Raw genomic sequence first — 15,215 nt, forward strand, 5'->3', positions numbered from 1 at the left:
CCTCAACCCCATGTTTTTACCTTTCGGCAGGAATTGCTATTGAGAGACTGGAGAGATGGCTCAGGGGTGACGAGCAGTTCCTGCTCTTCCAGGGGACCAGGCCTGCTCTGAGCACCCATGTCAGGTGCACAGCCACCTGTCACTCCAGTGCCTTCCTCTTGTACATCTGCAACCATGTACACAGACAGACAGACACACAAACCACACACACAGACACACACACACACCCACACACACACACACGAAATCATGACTAGGCTTCAGAAAACAGAAGTGAGGTACAACAGTGAGGTACGGAGCCTTTGAGAAAACCTCACAGCAACCAAGGAGAAACAAGTTCCTAGATGTGTCCCACAGCCCAAGGGTCCACACTCAGATGGGAGAGGAAGGGCACCCACCTGAAACCCTAATTCTCTACATGTCCATTCTGTAGTGGATGGACACATAAAATGTAGCACATACACACGGCGGAATTATTGTCTGGCTATAAAAAAATGAAACACTGATCCGTCTACACTATGAGTCAACCTTAAAAACATCATACAAAATAAGTGAGTGTAGCCACAAACTCATATTGCATAGCTTTGTGTTTAGGAAATATCCAAAATAGGAGTACTCATATATGCAAAAAGTAGATTAATGGTTGCCAAGGTAACTAAAGGCTGATGGGGTAAGAGAAATTGGGGTGAAGGCAGTGGTATGACTGCCAACCCATGGCTCCTTTGGGGTGAGGGCGAGGTGCTTATGTTGATAGCAGGAATGGTTCATTTGTACACATTCAATATACTGTTTAAATGCATGAGTTGTGTGGTTTGTGAATTAGAGTTCCATAAAGCTGTCACGATTTAAACAGTATCGGAACCTATGTGAAGTTATTCCTGTTAGTCAGGGGAGTCTCATTTAGTGTGGATGGAAAGTTAACACATCTCTGATATTTACTGTGCGCATGCATGTGCATGTGCCTGTGTGTGCACGGAAGCCACAGGAGAACTTTGGGTGTCCTGCTCTTTGTCCCTTTGAGTTTGTCACTGAGCTCAGGGCTCGCTGGCGGCTACTTCATTCATCCATCTGTCTAGGGACACAGAGATGCACACAGTCACTCCTGGGGTTTTATGTAAGTTCTCAGGGCTGGAACTCAGGTCTTCAAGCAGGCATGGCAAACACTTTTACATACTGAGCCTCATCCACAGACACTAAAATCCCCCCCCCTCTCCCTATCCCCTCCCTATTTCCCCTCCATTCCCCCTTCCCCCTTTCTCCCTCCCTCTCTTCCTCCCTTCCTCTCTCAACAGTAAGTGGCAATCACAGTTCAGACTTGAGGTCTTAGCAGATAAGAGTATTTTTCTGGAATTTAATAAAATTGGCTAAGGCAAAGATCATGGTGATGCCGAGGAGAGACTGCACTTCCATGACCCCCTTGCCTATCCAATACTGTTTCTCCTCAGGGTGGGGGAAGCAGGGCTGTGTCTGAACTTGCCTATTCCCTGAGGGGAAGTGTGTATTTGTGGCTTAACTTCTTCGAGGCTGAGAGGCCTCTATAAATGAGGTGTTCTGCCTGCTTGGAAGATTCCAGTGGTATTTGGATCTGTCACCGTGTCTGGCTCTCAGAGGTCCCTTCAGTGATACCAAGTGCCCTGGGGATGGAGGGCAGTGCCACTAGCATTGAAGTACAAAAGAAGGTGAAGTGTAGAGGGGAAGGATGTGTGGGGATCCTCTCAGGGGCGGAGGGAGAGGCTGCTGTGGCTGCTGTGGTCCCATTGAGAGGCCTTGTACCCCAGAGATGAAAATAGCCCTTATCTTGCAGGGAGCAGGAAAACTGGGAATGTTTCTGGATTCCAGTTTGCTGGTTTCCTATGCATTCCCTCCATTCTCTTCTGGAGCTGGGCTTGGTCCTGTTGGGCTTACAGACTGGTAAAGGCACCTCGTTCAGAGGTCGCTGGCCTGGCCCCTCACTTTGCAGAAGAGATGAAGGGACTGATCCATGACAGGTCTTTGAAACTGGTTCCCTCTGCCTGCCGCTCTCTCAGTGTAGCCAAAGCCCTGCATGCATCCAGCTGGACACAGATGAAGTGCTGGGACATATGACTTTTGTCATGGGGACATGACTTTTGTCATGGGGACATATGACTTTTGTCATGGGGACATATGACTTTTGTCATGGGGACATATGACTTTTGTCACGGGGACATACGACTTTTGTCATGGGGACATATGACTTCTGTAGCTTCTTTATCTGAACCCCAGAAACTGACTGGGCCAGTTTAGGGCAACAGAAGAGTAAAAGTTCCAGAGGAGGCGAGTTAGGTCCAGAAAGGGAACAATGTTCAACTGTCTTCAGGGCCCTGTGGAGCTCAGACAGCCATGTCTGTGTCTCTTTATTCCAGTCAACCCTGGAAGTCAGGTCCAGCCATAGCTCCTCACTTCCTGGAAAGACAGAGACATGATCAGGAATTTCTCCACAGGAAGGAGAGTGGCTGGTGTTTGACGAGGACTGCGGGCACCTGTTTACTCCAAATGCTCAGGGCAGGCCAGCGAGAGGGCTCGGCCTGGAAAGGCGCCGAGCAAACCTCATGACCTGAGTTTACTCCCTCGAACTGACTCCACAAAGATGTCCTCTGACCTGTACGTGTGTTTTGTGGCACATGCACATTCCCCAAAAACAACCAGCCAATGACAAACAAATGCTTGCTTTTGTTTTACTGCTCAGAGAGCTGGGCAAGCATTACAGACAGATCTACAGATAGATCTTTCCAGAAGGTTCCTCCAGAAGGCACAAAGCAGGAGCTGTTAGAGGCCTACGGGAGGGTGAGGGGAGTTAAGTGTCTCCTGACCCCGTGGATTGTGCTTACCCGCCCCCTTGTCACTTCCACATTGCCCACTCCTTACCCCTCCACAGCTACTACCTATTTAAAGGGGAGGGGACCAGTGTGCAGAAACCCTGCCTATGATACAGAACTAGACCACGTCCTCTGTGGTTTCAAGGCAGTGGCTCAAACTGGATGTGACCCTGATGTGATCTGAGCAGGAAACACTTCTCAGGAGCCCACATGCTAAGTGCTGGGTCTCAGCCAGTGGTGCTATTTTGAAAGCTTCTGGAAATTTTATTGGGGACCCCCTGGAAGTGTACCTCTCGAGGCTTTACTTGGTTCTCAGCTCCTCCCTTACTCTTTGTTTTCTGTCTCCTCCCAGCTGATGATGCTCCTCTGCCTCTTACTCCTGCCCACACGAGGTTCTGTGTAAGCATATAGGAAGAAGCTGTATGCACAAAACCATCCAGAACCGTGAGCTAAAATAGGTCTTTTCTCCCTTGAAGATGTTCTCTGAGGTAATTGGGTCACAATTTTGTGACTGGTCAGGGAAGTCCCTTTCCCATAAAACCCACAGGGTTGCTCTGTTCTTACCCTAGCCTCTGAGAGGGCAAGCCAAGTCTGACCGAGAAGGCTTTGTCAGGAGGTGCTCCAGATGTGGCAGGTCTGATCTGTGTGCCACTCCCTCTGCATCTGTGGGAATGTGTGTGTCAGTGTGCACAGTCGTGTACACATATGTAGAGGCTGGAGTAAGACATCAAGTGAGCTGTCAGGAGCACTTGTCCCCTCCTCCTCGATCCTGGGTTTACAGGATTTGAACTCAGGACATAATGCTTGCAGAGTGAGCATTCCTATCTACTAAGCTGTATCACAATTGTTCTCTCTTGATTGTCTGCAGCACACCTCAGAGGAACACACCCGTGCCTCTGTGCTGGAAGCTGCAGAAATGATGAGCTTAAGCTACAGACCTGGCTGCATTTATGCATGCAGAGGAGGCGCCTTCAGCCTCTGGCTCCCATGCGAGGAGATGCTGAGGGCAAGCAGCCAGCTTTACCAAGCGAGTAAGATGCCCACTTGGTTTCCTACGATGCCCCAGCTTTGAATGTCAGAAATTTAAACACTTTCAAGTACAAAGTAGCAAGAGCATAGTCTTTGGATTGTGATACATTTTCAACTTTGAATTTCCACCGACTATTCCACCATCAAATATCAAAGGAGCTGGACATAGAAGAAAGGAGGCCGAATCTCACTGTGTAACTTGCTGAGATCTGAATACTGGCAACTTGGCTTGGTGTTCCAAGTATGGCTGGCTGGGCTTAGGGAACTTGCCATGTCATTGAGGCATGGGACCAAGTCCTCTTTGGAAGCTTCCTTTGCCCCAGAGTAGAAAGCCTGATTGAATTTGGCCAACAGTCATGACCTTGCTGAATGAGAGGTGGGCAGGGTACTAGGCCTTCTTCAAGACACCAGGCTGGACAGATGTGGAGTAGGACATAGCAGACTCCCAAGCGAGTGCTCTCCCGGCTGGCGTGCTTGAGAGATCTTTTAAATATTTATTTAGATGGGAGAGGGAATGGATTTTTATTAATAAAAATTACATGTAAAAACAGATACACTTGCCACTGGCAGCAGAAAATCAGAGTCCTGGGGGGAGGGGACAAAAAATTAGCTCATTGTTCCCTCGTCAATTTTCTTCTGCCACATTTTTGACAGCTGCCTCTGGGATGCATACTAAACTGTCATTCCTCGACGTTCTGTCAATGAGCACTGCTTTCTTTAGGATGAGCCCCTGTGTGTCACTATTCAGGTCTGTGGAGGATGGTCAGTTGATGACCTTAGGCTGGTCATTGAGTAGCCCCAGGATGCTTGCACGTTAGTTTGGCCCTTTGTCTTGGAGGTAGCAGGCCTTCAGGTTCAGGGAGGGTCAGCCTACCTGTTACTTGCTCCTCGCTGTAACAAAACACTCACAAGATCAACTTAAGTAAAGAAAGGTTTATTTGGGCTCTCAGTTTGTGGGTACAGTCCATCACGGCACGGAAGCCGTGGCAGAAGGAGGCGGCTGGTCACATGTGTCTTCCTTCAGTCAAGGAGCAGAGAGCAAGGAACGCACTCAGCTCTTTCTCCTCACTCAGGCCAGGACTCCAGTGTGAGACACGGTAGCATCCACTTTTGAGGTGGGTCTCCCTGTCTCACTTAACCTAATCTAGATAAATCCTCACAGGCCAGCATAAGGCTTTGTTTCTATGGTAATTCTAAATCCCATCAAGTTGGCAAGATGAGCTATCATCATCAACCGCTGGTCTTGGGTGGCCATCTATCCCCTAGAGATTGTCATCTGTGGGTCTTCAGGATGATGAGCCATTGATCTTGGGTGGTCTCATCAGTCTAGGGGATGGTTATCCTTTGTCATCAGGTGGGGTCTTATATTAGTGTTAGAATGGCCACCCATTGGTCTTGGAAACACTTTCCCATTGTATTCACTTATCGGTTTTAGAGCTCTTCACTCACTGACTTTGGAAATGAGTAGCCACTTATCTTGGAAATGACCATGGTGCACAGGTGATGGTCTCCCAGTGGTCATCCAATAGTTTTGGGAGGAGGAGTAAATGCCACATAGGTTAATCAATATGATATGTGTGTGCATTTCATAGCACCCAGCAGAGATGGTTTGTAGGCCCCTAGTTGTTAAGGGACATGTCGGATACTTCTATCCAAGAGCACTGTCAAGTTGAGGTCTTTGGTCCCGTAATAAAACCTGAGCAAATTGACTTCATACTTATCTTAGATTTATTTCTGGGTCTTCATCACCTTTCTGTCTGGCTGCCTGACCTTAGGCCAGATGGAAATGCTCCCCTGGTCTCCAGGTCCTTGGCTGTTAAGTGGATCAGTTGTCATTTCCCTTGTACAACTGCTGAAGGAGCATATGAACCCCGGGGCATAGCCACAACCATGTTACCCAGGATTCTACTGCCCTTCATGTAGATAGCTGTTGGGCTCTGGCCTCTGGTTATGACATCAAGTGTACATGGTGCCTCCCTTCATCCCTTTATCCCTATGATCTTCTGCTAAGAGATTTGTTGGAGAAGAGAGTCTGACCTATGATATGAAGGGAGATCCCAATCTGTCTTTTGATATCATCAACAAAACATGGCTACTCCTCAGCAGGTCAAGCATCATCCTCAGGGCCCAGGGTTGTACTGCACATGTCTCCTAGCCTGGGAAGTATGGATCTTTCCAGAAGTGGGCCTACTCTGTGCAGATATGATGCCCTAATGTTCCTCTCTCATTGCTTCAATAGGAGTCAAATTTCCTAGGATTCCAGTGATGAGAACCAACCCCCCTCCAGGAGGCCGGAGCTCTGATTCCCAGACTCTGTGACCCAGACTCTTCATCCCCTGAGCCTTATCATTGGAAATCAAGCAGCACAGATGAAATACTTGACTTGAGGCTCATCAACAGTGTGTGCTCTGGTTGTAAGGATATCCCAGGCCTCATATGCATTCATACTAACTGTGGTAGGGGAGGGATGACAGACCCACCCCATTTACAGTTGAGGAACTAGAGACCTAGAGAGCTTTGACATCCTGTTTGAAGTTACCCATCCAAGAAAAGAACACCAGAAATCCAGTAAGCCAGACTCCCAGGTTAGCTTGTCCTCTGTTCACCCCACAGGGGTTGGTTCCTATGCCCATTCAAAAGCTTCTATTAATAAAGATGGGTTTGAGATGCCTGTCTCCTGTAAAACCACACACATGGGAACCATCCACGGAAGGAACGCTTGCTGTCACAAACATTCTCGGCACGCACCAGTGGACAGGAACTGCCCCTCTGTCCTCACCATCATGTGTCTCTCAGAGGACATGTCCTGATGCTTGAAGGTCAACTGTTTACTCAGCCTGTAAGCATTTTCTCCATCCCTCCATCAGGGCTTGTAGTGCCCTGGGATCCAGGGATGAGTCATAAGTGTGGTGCCTAAAGCGTTCCCACCAAATCCTCACCCCCCCCCCCACAGTCCATTGACTCCAGTCCACTTCCATGGCTTCCTGGAATGTACTCGGTGAATCCTTGAGGGCCCTCTGCTTTTCCTCTTTCTATGTCTTTCAGAACAACTCCTCTTCATCAGGCCACCTTCCTGGCCCTAGTATTTAGTGCTGCTGCTGTAACAAATGGCTCGCAAAGATCAAAACTCATTCATTCTCTCTGTTCTGGTGGCTGAAGTCTATAGTAAGCATGGCCTGCTTAAGCTCCAGGGCGTCTGCAGGGCTGAGCATTCCCCTCTTTTCATTCTGTGTAGCTGCTGACATTCCTTGTAGCTGCAACGTGTTGACTTGTCTCCGGGGTCACATCTCCATCTCCTCTTCTGTGTCCTATCTTCCTCTGCCTCCTCGTACCTGAAGGTAGGCTTGAGGTAGGGCTGCACTGACCATCAGGGGAATCTCTCAAGCTAGAGAGCCTCAGCTTAGTCCCCTCTGCAGAGTCCCCTTTCCTTCATATATGCTACTTCGTGATGAGGACCTGGACCAACGGGGTAGGAGGACTTTGTCAATCAACTCCAGACTTGGAGTATCTCTGGCTCTGACATCTCTCTCCTAATAGAATCTTTTCCCAAGTCTTGTACCAAATTTGACTTCCTCATTGTCTATATGCTGTATCCAGGCCTTGTTCGCAGACTCCCAGGCACCTGCAGCTTGCTCTCAGCTCTCCATACCTTCTTACATTTTTCCAGTCTATCCTGTTCACAGCAGCTGTGAGTCACATGGAGGTCTGCCTTGCCCAAAGTTTTCAGGCTGCTGACTACCCTCCCCAAGGAAACCTACACTGCATTACATGCTCTGAGCTTTACCCCTAGTTCCCGACCACCAGACGGTGAGCTTGTTCCGTCAGTGGTGGTCCTCTCTCTAGGCCTTTCCATGTGCCGTTTCCTCCACATACACAGCTTCTCCTCTCCAACTTTTCTGGCTAATAGGAAGGGTTGGGGCAGGTCTCAGCTAGACGTTCTCCTTGTTTCTTGAGTCTGGGCTTGATGCTCTCCTCTGCATAGCTGACTCTTCTACGAGCTCTTGCCAACGATGGAGTTACTCTTCCCAGGCAGCATTACCCTCTGATACCCAGGCTCTCCAAGGTGTAGGCAGCAGGTGTCACAGTAATGGCAAATGCTTAGTAGGCCCCACCAGAGTGCCAACTACACTTCTGTCTGCAAAGCTCTCAGTTGGCAACAGCATAGGCTCCGCAGCCTATCCTGAGATCAGGGAGATGGAGGATGGGCTGGCTGTACAGCTACTCTGTCTTCTTGGTCGGGGGATGCCATTTGAGTTATTTGGGGTGGTGGTTGAGTAGTTTCTAAACTTCTGGATGGGTGATGCCAAGGGCTGGACAGGGAAACCCAGCCAGTAGCAGCTGAGTTCAAGCAACAGAACCGCCAGCCCTTTTGATTGTCTGGGAGATCCTGAAGCTGTGTTGCTGGTGTGGACTCCCTCACTTCTTACATCTGAGTAACAGTGGAAGCTATGCACATGTCCTGTGGGTCGTCATTGTGCGATGGGGGAGGGATTACATGCCCAGACCAGACAGCCTGAAGCTTTTGACTCCTAGATGACAGACCAAAGAGGCCAAGTGCGGGAACTGGAGTGGTTGTAGGGTCGGTGAGCTGGGTGGCACCAAGTGCCCGAATCGGAGAAAGGATCTTTGGGAGGCTCTGAGCCTGACGTGAAAGAGAGAATAGGGTTTACCAGGTGACCCAGGTGGGATGTGGGAGCAGGGACTCCTGTGTTAGTGTATGGCAAGTTTGGGGGGTCAGTGGCTCAGCTGTGTTCATACACAACCTTGTGACCATTGTGAGGCTCATATACCTGAACGCAGACAGAAGGGTCTGTCAGGAAGCCCCGGGCAGCCAACAGTTCTTATAGAGTCTGGATTTAGGGAAAGGTGGACAGAGGGAGTGGAGGGGCCAGCCATAGAGGTGTATGCTGTCTGAGGTGTCCGTGGCCAGAGTGTGAAGACTTATATGGTCAGAGCTATGTTTTCCAAGAAAAGTTGCCGTTTTTATTCCTTTAATTTGTACATTTTATATTTTTGATGGTTGGGAGTCATTTCTTTAGCCAGGCACTTGGTGGCACACACTTTTAATCCCAGCACTTGAGAGATAGATGCAGGAGGATCTGTGAGTTCAAGGCCAACCTGGGAGAGAGAGAGAGAGAGAGAGAGAGAGAGAGAGAGAGAGAGAGAGAGAGAGAGAAAGAACAGAGAATTAGTTTAGTTTTAAGGACAGTCACAGCTACAGAGAGAAACCCGATCTGTTTTATGTTAAGGTAAATTTTTTGTTAAGTGTGGTGGGTGTGACCATGCAGATGGGGATTCCTTGGAAGCTAGAAAGCATTGGCTCCCCTGGGGCTGCAGTTCCTGAACGATGCTAGAAGTCTGACATGAGTGCTGGGAACTGAACTTGGGACTCTGAAAGAGTCTTAACCACTGAGCCACCTTTCAGTTCTTGCAATTACATTTTAAAAAGTGAAGTCTTGTCATTGTAGTGGCTGGATTTACAGCACTAAAAAGTGTTGTTTGAAGATTTAGAGGTGGCTCACAACAGAGTTAAAAGCACTTAAAGTTTGCAGTTCCCATGCAAAGCACAAGAATGCACAATCAGAAGGGTGTGGTAGTGTGAGCATCTATGATCCTAGCATCCTGTGGGAAGGTGGGAGAGGAAGACAGGAGAATCCCCAAAAGTTCATAGGCCAGCTAGCCTAACACTTGAAGTGGAAAGACAACAAAGGGTCCAGTTTAAACTGACGGGAGGAGGCTTGGGAGACTGTCCTTCTCTCCCCACATTTGTGCTGTGGCTCAGTTGCAAGAAAATTTGCCTAGGATGTGTAAAGATTTGGGGTTTACTCCCCAGAATAGAGTATGGTAGCATACATGTCCAATTTCAGCACCCAAGCAGTGGGTTAGAAGTTCAAGGTCAACCTAGGCAACATAGGCAGCTTGAGAGCCCCCACTCCTCTCTCTTAAGAAAGTATTGTCTGGGCTGAACTAAACATGTCTGTGGGTAGATTCAGTTCATGGCTGATGGTTTTGACTTGTGTCTTGGAGCAACTCTGTTCCTGGAGGTGACCTGAACTTGATGCATCACTGGGTCCTTCTAGGTCTATATGAAGCTATCCTTGAACTCCTGGGCTTTAGAAAGGGACACGGGACAGGAATGACAGGCAAGCGTCATCTCTCTCCCCAGATGTGGCTCAGCCTCTTCCTACTGCTCAGGCCTCCAAGTACAGTCCGAGCAGACGAAGACTCTCCTGCCTGTGTCCTTCAGCTGTTAGATGTTCCAGAGGGCAACACTACCCCAGAGGGCCCTCCATGCTGCCCCTCCTCCTCTATCTGTGCACAGGAAGTCTGAACTTGTACACTTTGCCCCTGCAGGCTGGTCTGATCCGGATGGAAGAGGAGGAGTTCTTTATCGAGCCTCTGGAGAAGGGGCAGATGGATCAGGAGGCTGAACAAGGCCGAGTGCATGTGGTGTATCGCCGACCGCCCACTCCCAAGCCCCCTCCTGTGGACAGACCACAGGCTCTGGACACAGGTAAGGCTTCTGCAGAAGGGTGGGCTGGGTGGGGGACACTGTATGTTCCTGATTCCTAGGGAGGCATCTGGGGAAACTCGGTCCCCATTGACAGACCTGATTGGAGGCTGAAGCTGAGGTCCAGCCTTACTGGCTTAGGAAGGAGTCAGCTGCCTGCCTGGTTGGATGTATGGCATATGGGGTACTAGGGTGTTGAGGCAGAGGCCTCCAATAATGCTTATAGGCCTAGGGTCCTCACAGAGACAAGAAAAGGTTGTCTAATGATCTGTTTTCTGTGAATACTGGGGAACAGAAGAGAATGTATCAATACAGACAGCATCATGTGACCGCCAGACAGCCCCCGTTTCTGCTCCTGTATGGCCACAGTCTCTGTGATGGTGCCTGCTTCTATCCCAGAATGTCACTGACATCCCTCACCCCAGGACATACCTTGAAAAGACATCCACAACCTCGATGTCTTCCACACACATTCGTGGGGTCTTTTCTTTTTTATATAAGACTCACCAGTTGTTATGGGTCCTGGAATGTGGAAGGCGCTTCTTAGTGGCCCGAGTGACTAACTTCCCACCTGGCCCCACACGTCTTATCCAGACAGCCTAACTGTCCCCAGAACCAGTTGGTGGTACTGGATTGTACAGAGGCCTGGGTCTTTCAGGTCCCTGGGTCTCAGTATGTGGCCGAGACCTCCTCGCCTGAGCCTGGCTTTTGCCAAGCAGGTGGGCAGCTGGATGCTCAGCTCTAGGCCTTGTACCTGGACCCCAGGCTGAGAAAACTCATGAAAGGTGGCAACAGCAATGGACAGGAGGCCCGGAATGCCGGATTAGGCAGGCACATTTGCAGGCGTTTAGTTCGGAGCCTGGATGTCTCTGACCGGCGAGGCCCCCAGTGCTATGATTTATTGAAATCGTCCCACTATTCACGGCAGCCCCAGCTCATTTATTTTAGTTTCCCCTCACACTCTGGTCTGACAGACGAATTGGGCACAGCCTGCTTAGGGCACCATTCTAATTTTAAGGCACCATGTCAGGTGCCTCAGTAAGCGAGTAGTTCATTGGCATGCCCGTGCTCCCTGGAGATAATCAATATTTCTAGCTGTCCCTTCTTTCCTGGTAATGAATAGCCATCTTAGCTGTCAAGCTGGGCTTCTGGGGGCCACCTGCTCAGCCTTTCCCAAACCTCCACTTTGCTCTCAACCCTGTGCTTTCTGTACATGAGTAACCCTGGAGGTCTTGAGGGGAAATGGGCTCAAGAAGTTCCCCAGACCTTGAGGAATGCCTCCTTTGGTCTTATTCTCTTGCTAGCCAACTGCTTTGGATAAAACTGCCTTTTGTTTCCTTATAACAACCGACAGGGGTTAGAGAAGTCTGTCTCTCAGAGAGCTCAAGGCCGGTTACTTTGGCCTTGATATTACTTCCAGTAGGGCTGGCCTCTAACTGGAAGAGTCTGGATGGTTCCAGCCTTATTCTCCCTATTCCTGGGCTCAGGCTGGGTGAGGTGGAGCTGTCACCGTGGAGCTGGCTGAGTGCCCTTGGCGGCGTCTCCAATCCCAGATTCTGTATTAGACTTATCTGCCTGCCCTGGAGCCCTTCCCCCAATGGTCTAGCTGGCTTGGTTTTGGATTTTGGACTGTGCTTGGCATTTTGGCATCTTCTGTTGAGTCCTCCCTCTGACCCTCCATCCCATACACACATCCCTAATGAGAACTTGGAACTGAGAACACAGCAGAGGAATTTCAAATTCAGAAGCAGCCCAGAAACTACTGACCCCAGATGGTGCTGGATGAAGCCAACTGCCCAGGTCAGGATGAAGCTGAGCTGGAAGGTGGGGTGGGTGGGGCTTGGCCATCAGTCATGAGAGAAGAGCCTCTGTCCAAGGCTGAATGCAAGGCAATAGTCTCAGGCTGCAAGCCCAGGCTCCTCAGCCTGGAGGAGCCCAGGCTCTGCGTGAGTGTAGGTGGGAGCCTTGGGCTGTAGCCTTGGGCTGTAGCTTCCGATCACAGGACTAAACTCTGGGCTAAGCCTCCCTTCTGTGACTTCCTATCACACAATGTCACTCAGTGTCAACACAATGAGACCCTGGATCTCCTGAATGTGTCTGATGGTTCCCAAACGGCCCATGGCTAAGGTTGACTCCCTGGCTGGAGTGGATCCAGACAGTTTAGGCCAGAGTTGGGCCAAGGGCCTGGAGTGACCTCAGGCGGTTCAGTTTTCTATGAGTTTGGGCCCTGACAAGGCATAGAGTGGCAGCTGTGGGACTTACTAAATCCTTGTCCTGTGGCTGGGTATAGCAAGCCAGCATAGCTTAATGGACCCAGGACTCTAGGGGCTCACTACAAAGGCTCTGCTTGTTTATGTATAAGAGAGGCTATGGGGTGTCTTGAAAGCGTGCTGGAAGCTCCTTTTAGGAGGCGGAGCTAGCTGTGGAGTCTCTCTGCTCTCTTAGGGCACTCATGAAGTAGGCTGGGGCTCACAGGGCTGAATTCGTTCTTGTAAGTGCAGATTTTTATAAACTGAGCTCACTACACACGCCTCATCTCTTTCACACGGTCTTTCTGCCTCTTCACTGCTGTGATTCAACCGAGGGGATTTGTTTGAAGATACTAGCACAATGCCAGTGAATGTCACGAGCCAAATAAACTTCAGTTCCTACCTCATGCCTTTTGTTGTAACAACACAGTAGACTCAGATACCGGGGATTTAATCAGTCCAGATTATGTTTTGGTTACTATAATAAAATACTTGAGTCGGAGTAACTTTATAAAGAAAAGGGTTTTACTTAGCTGACACTTTTGGAGGCTAAAAGACAAGATCAGGTGATCCTGGTTAGGTCTCTGGCGAGTACTTGGTGGCCAGTGGCAGGATTGCACGCTGAAGTAGAGCTCACATCTTCAGGCAGGAATCCAAAGAGTGACACACGAAACCAAAGCACAGCATCTGGTGGGAACCTGATGGGTGCAGGCTGGGGAGGCCAGCTGCCCGGGCTTCGGCAAAGCTGGGACGGAGGGCAGAGTAGGTAGGAGTCTGGTCATTGGAGCAGATTAAACTGTCCAAAGTCAAACTCTAGGCCCCAGTCCTGAGCTGTAAGCCCATACTCTCAATGAGAGCTTAGGCTGCTGTGAGTCTACCCCAAGGCAACCATGGGTTACGTGTTCAAGACATCCCGGTACGCGCTGAGAGGGAACTGGAAATCATGACTCCAGGGAAGGGAAACTCATCTGTCTTGGGCCTTGTCTGGGGTTCTTGGATATGGAGCCAGCACTGGTTCCGGCAGCGGCTGACACCCTGGCTGAGCCAGAAGACCCAGTCTGCACTTGGAACTGGTGATCCTGGCATGTAACTCACTCTCACGCATAAAACAGCTGTGGGACTCTAGCTGGGTAGACACACATTATGTCATACTTTTGGGGACCAGAGGTCACTGTCACTGAGCTGAAATAGAGATGTGGGCCAGGTCACACTGCCTCTGGAGATACTAACTAAGAGGGAACGTTTCGGCTGGTATCTTCAGGCCCTTGGCTTGAGGGCACATCACTTAGAGGCCGCCAGAACTCAGGTCTCCTCTGTCTGTGTATACGTCTCATTTCCCTCTGTCCTCTCCCCCTCGGCAACTCCCTTTCAGCTATATGCAGAAGGTGAAATCTGAGTCGGATAAGCAGTGCCCAGTGCTCCAGCGGAGCACCCATACACAGGAGCAACCTGGTCCAGGGTCAGCCAGATGTCCCCCGACACCTGGGAAGGCCAGACGGATGAGGTCACACACAGAGCAGCTGACCTTGCTGTTGGCATCCAAGGCTGGGCCTCCACTTGGGATTCTGTGAAGATCCCTGTGCCCCTTTCATATACACAGAGCTATCTGCCCAGCTAACAATGAACAGACTTCTTTCAGTCCATTATCAAGACAAGAGCTGCAAATTCAGAGGCCTTCAGTGAGACGGCAGCAAACAGCATCCACTCTTGGCCTGGTTCTCATCCCCTTCCCGCCTCCTTCCTAGTGCTGTGGATTAAACTTGGGTCCTCATGTGCGCTAGGCAAGCATCCTGCCCCTGAACCACTCCCCCAATCTCCTTTCTTTACTTCCAATATAAACAGAGACAGCAAAACACCTCTGTGAAGATAAAACCAGCAGAATGGATGTGGCAGTGTGTGTCATGTGGTTCCTGCCTTGTCTCTGGTATCGCGTGGAATACCAGAGACACCATTTGAAGTGGTGGCCCTCCCTTGCCTCTCATAGGTAGCCTCATGGATCTGGGGCAGCTGAGTGTTTTAGCATCAAGAGAATTCAGATGATACTTTTTATGAGAGCTCTCTGGCGTTTTTTAAAACGTGGCTTCAAATTTCAAAAAAACACAGTATGGACCAAATAAAAACAGGCCCCTCCCATTGGCCGTGGTTTCTAAGAGGCAGAGGCTGAAGCAGCTTCAGTCCTTCCCCATCAGCCTGCTTCCATGGGGTACCCCTGGCTATACCTTGGAATGGAAATGAAGCAGGTGGTTCCTGCCCCGGGGACCTGCTTTCTGGGCCGCTGTACACACTGCCCCAGGGCTGAAAGAAGTCAGACAGTCCTGTGCCAGTGACCTTGGCTGCCACCCCCTCTTCAGAAGCAGCGGGTGCCAAGCTTCTGCCTGCTGCTGTCAGGCTCCCACGGGAGCTGCTTTGCCGGGCTGCTGCCAAGGGGGCCTGCAGAGAGAGGATGAGGCAAAGGCACCAACCGGCTCCTCCACGTGGCTGGGCGACCCAAAACGTCTCCACCTGTTGGCCCACAGCCAGCCCTTCCCCTAGACAGGGAAGCCAACCCCTCCTGGCTAGATTTCACGTGTTACCCTTCCTTGAGTTCAG

The 15,215-nt window shown here is 50.1% G+C and overlaps 1 protein-coding gene across 1 annotated transcript in view; it reads left to right on the forward strand.

Annotated features, from left to right (window-relative positions):
* ADAMTS2 (ADAM metallopeptidase with thrombospondin type 1 motif 2) overlaps positions 1 to 15,215 on the forward strand; it is a 201,428-nt gene that overhangs the window by 58,036 nt on the left and 128,177 nt on the right. Inside the window, exon 3 of the mRNA XM_080922868.1 lies at positions 10,221 to 10,380. Coding sequence (XP_080778994.1) covers positions 10,221 to 10,380 — 160 coding nt within the window. The remainder of the gene's footprint in view (positions 1 to 10,220; positions 10,381 to 15,215) is intronic.

The sequence above is a fragment of the Micromys minutus genome, assembly GCF_963924665.1.
Source record: "Micromys minutus genome assembly, chromosome: 10".
NCBI lineage: Eukaryota > Metazoa > Chordata > Mammalia > Rodentia > Muridae > Micromys > Micromys minutus.